General features: G+C 53.0%; 1 protein-coding gene across 1 annotated transcript; it reads left to right on the forward strand.

Annotated features, from left to right (window-relative positions):
• Positions 1-245: 245 nt before the first annotated feature.
• LOC135534073 (ras GTPase-activating protein 3-like) lies at positions 246-3,045 on the forward strand (the record flags this gene model as incomplete). Its single annotated transcript, XM_064961219.1, has 3 exons — positions 246-349; positions 669-852; positions 1,475-3,045. Coding segments are annotated over 3 exons (361 nt in total), but the record flags the coding sequence as incomplete, so codon positions are not given.
• Positions 3,046-3,835: the final 790 nt, after the last annotated feature.

Genomic DNA, 3,835 nt, shown 5'->3' on the forward strand with positions numbered 1-3,835 from the left:
TGGTGGTAATCATGATGTAGTTGTTTCTGTGTCTCAGGGGCCTCCCAGTGGGTGGTGGTAATCATGATGTAGTTGTTTCTGTGTCTCAGGGGCCTCCCAGTGGGTGGTGGTAATCATGATGTAGTTGTTTCTGTGTCTCAGGGGCCTCCCAGTGGGTGGTGGTAATCATCATGTAGTTGTTTCTGTGTCTCAGGGGCCTCCCAGTGGGTCGTGGTAATCATGATGTAGTTGTTTCTGTGTCTCAGGGGCCTCCCAGCCAACATTCAGCTGGATGTGGACGGAGACAGAGAAGCTGAGAGAATCTACTGCCTGTTCAGCACGTACATGAACAAACTGGTCAACATGCAAGGTCAGATATACAGACGTGTGTGTGTGTGTGTGTGTGTGTGTGTGTGTGTGTGTGTGTGTGTGTGTGTGTGTGTGTGTGTGTGTGTGTGTGTGTGTCTCTCAGCCTGACCGTGTCCTCTCCCCCCAGAGTGTGTGTGTGTGTGTGTGTGTGTGTGTGTGTGTGTGTGTGTGTGTCTTCTCCCCCCCAGAGGCCTGTGTGTGTGTGTGTGTGTGTGTGTGTGTGTGTGTGTGTGTGTGTGTGTGTGTGTGTGTGTGTGTGTGTGTGTGTGTGTGTGTGTGTGTGTGTGTGTGTGTGTGTGACCGTGTCCTCTCCCCCCCAGAGGCCTGTGGCAGTAGATCAGTATATGACGGCCCAGAGCAGGAGGAGTATTCCAGCTTCCTCATCGACGATCCCCGGGAGACCTATAAGACCCTGAGAGTCATCATCTCCTCTGTTCAGACACTGGAGCAGCAGCACACCAAGTACAAACGAGACATGTTCAGGAAGACCAAGATCGGCAGCCAGTAAGTCTCTTTCTCCTGTGGCTGGTTCTGGTCCGGAACAGGTCTGGTTCTGGTCCGGGACAGGTCTGGGTCTGGTCCAGGACAGGTCAGGTTCTGGTCCGGGACAGGTCTGGTTCTGGTCCGGGACAGGTCTGGGTCTGGTCCAGGACAGGTCTGGTTCTGGTCCGGGACAGGTCTGGTTCTGGTCCAGGACAGGTCTGGTTCTGGTCCGGGACAGGTCTGGTTCTGGTCCGTGACAGGCGTGGTTCTGGTCCGGGACAGGCGTGGTTCTGGTCCGAGACATGTCTGGGTCTGGTCCGGGACAGGTCTGGGTCTGGTCTGGGACAGGTCTGGTTCTGGTCCGGGACAGGTCTGGTTCTGGTCTGGGACAGGTCTGGGACAGGTCTGGGACAGGTCTGGGACAGGTCTGGTTCTGGTCCGGGACAGGTCTGGTTCTGGTCTGGGACAGGTCTGGGACAGGTCTGGGTCAGGTCTGGTTCTGGTCTGGGACACGTCTGGGACAGTACTAACAGTCTAGAAGGGTCCATGTAGTGGACATTCACACACACACACACACACTCTGTAAAAATGCTCTGTAACATTTCACCCTCCTGACCACACCCCTCTTCTCTGTGTTCCGCAGGGATCATCCAATCGGAGACAAGAGTTTGTGTTACATCCACCAACAGTCTGAGAGCTCCACCTACTCCATCTAGCCCCGCCCACCAACCACTGCCATGAAGCGCAGAGCTCCGCCCCCGATGACCTGAGACCTAGCAACACTTCCTGGTTACTCCTGGTCCACGGCTTCCCATGGTGCATCTTTCAGAACACGGACACTCAGAGCCGAGGTCTAATGGGGTAGAATAGTCTATGATGATGTGCTACAATACAATGCTCTGGACTGTTGGTGTACCAGTGACCACGCACTTTAACCCGCCCCACAACGGACATAAAGCTACTGCCTCAGCACGTTCTGAAACAATCTTATTTTATTGTTCATGTTTTTGTAATGTTTGATAACAAAATGGTTTAAGTGGTTTATTCCTGGTGTGAAAACAACCGATTCCTTTGTATTTCAAGTCACACGGACCAAACTCTAGGTTGAAAGACTGTTCACTTGGGGTCACATCCGACTATGTATGTGTTGAACCCCCCCCCCCCCCGCACTCCTTCCAGGGAAAGATGATGACAGAGGGAGGAGACGGGCAGGTCATCAGTCAGCGACCGCGACCATGAGGACCCCTAGCTGTTCATCTAACTGATTGGTGCAGCCTTCATTTACAATCTGGATCGTCCTGTTTTAATTGTTTAAGAGTTGTAGTGTTTAATTCCGAGCCTGGTTCTGCTTTTGGTAGTTCTCTGCTGCCTCCTGGTCTGGGTCAGAACCCTGCTGCCTCCTGTCCCTGGGTCAGAACTCTGCTGCCTCCTGGTCTGGGTCAGAACTCTGCTGCCTCCTGGTCTGGGTCAGAACCCTGCTGCCTCCTGGTCTGGGTCAGAACCCTGCTGCCTCCTGGTCTGGGTCAGAACTCTGCTGCCTCCTGGTCTGGGTCAGAACTCTGCTGCCTCCTGGTCTGGGTCAGAACTCTGCTGCCTCCTGGTCTGGGTCAGAACTCTGCTGCCTCCTGGTCTGGGTCAGAACTCTGCTGCCTCCTGTCCCTGGGTCAGAACCCTGCTGCCTCCTGTCCCTGGGTCAGAACTCTGCTGCCTCCTGGTCTGGGTCAGAACTCTGCTGCCTCCTGGTCTGGGTCAGAACTCTGCTGCCTCCTGGTCTGGGTCAGAACTCTGCTGCCTCCTGGTCTGGGTCAGAACCCTGCTGCCTCCTGGCCTGTACCCTGTCCCTGGGTCAGAACTACAAATCCCAGTTGTGTATGCATTCCCTCAGATTTCTCCTGCTGTGAATCTAGTTAATGGTCAGGTCCAGGGCCTATGGAAGGTACGGGCCATTATGGTTCACTCTCTGCATTGTGGGAAACCAACTAAACTAACCTGGTGACTGGTTGCTATGTCCAAAGCAACAGAACTAACCCGGTGACTGGTTGCTATGTCCAAAGCAACAGAACGAACCCGGTGACTGGTTGCTATGTCCAAAGCAACAGAACGAACCCAGTGACTGGTTGCTATGTCCAAAGCAACAGAACGAACCCGGTGACTGGTTGCTATGTCCAATGCAACAGAACTAACCCGGTGACTGGTTGCTATGTCCAAAGCAACAGAACTAACCCGGTGAATGGTTGCTATGTCCAAAGCAACAGAACTAACCCGGTGACTGGTTGCTATGGCCAAAGCAACAGAACGAACCCGGTGACTGGTTGCTATGTCCAAAGCAGCAGAACGGTGACTGGTTGCTATGTTCAAAGCAACAGAACTAACCCGGTGACTGGTTGCTATGTCCAACGCAACAGAACGAACCCAGTGACTGGTTGCTATGTCCAAAGCAACAGAACAAACCCGGTGACTGGTTGCTATGTCCAAAGCAACAGAACGAACCCGGTGACTGGTTGCTATGTCCAAAGCAACAGAACTAACCCGGTGACTGGTTGCTATGTCCAAAGCAACAGAACTAACCCGGTGACTGGTTGCTATGTCCAAAGCAACAGAACGAACCGGTGACTGGTTGCTATGTCCAAAGCAACAGAACTAACCCGGTGACTGGTTGCTATGTCCAAAGCAACAGAACTAACCCGGTGACTGGTTGCTATGTTCAAAGCAACAGAACGAACCCGGTGACTGGTTGCTATGTTCAAAGCAACAGAACTAACCCGGTGACTGGTTGCTATGTTCAAAGCAACAGAACGAACCCGGTGACTGGTTGCTATGTTCAAAGCAACAGAACGAACCCAGTGACTGGTTGCTATGTTCAAAGCAACAGAACGAACCCGGTGACTGGCTGCTATGTCCAATGCAACAGAACGAACCCAGTGACTGGTTGCTATGGCCAAAGCAACAGAACGAACCCGGTGACTGGCTGCTATGTCCAATGCAACAGAACGAACCCAGTGAC

This window comes from Oncorhynchus masou, unplaced genomic scaffold (genome assembly GCF_036934945.1).
Source record: "Oncorhynchus masou masou isolate Uvic2021 unplaced genomic scaffold, UVic_Omas_1.1 unplaced_scaffold_2971, whole genome shotgun sequence".
NCBI lineage: Eukaryota > Metazoa > Chordata > Actinopteri > Salmoniformes > Salmonidae > Oncorhynchus > Oncorhynchus masou.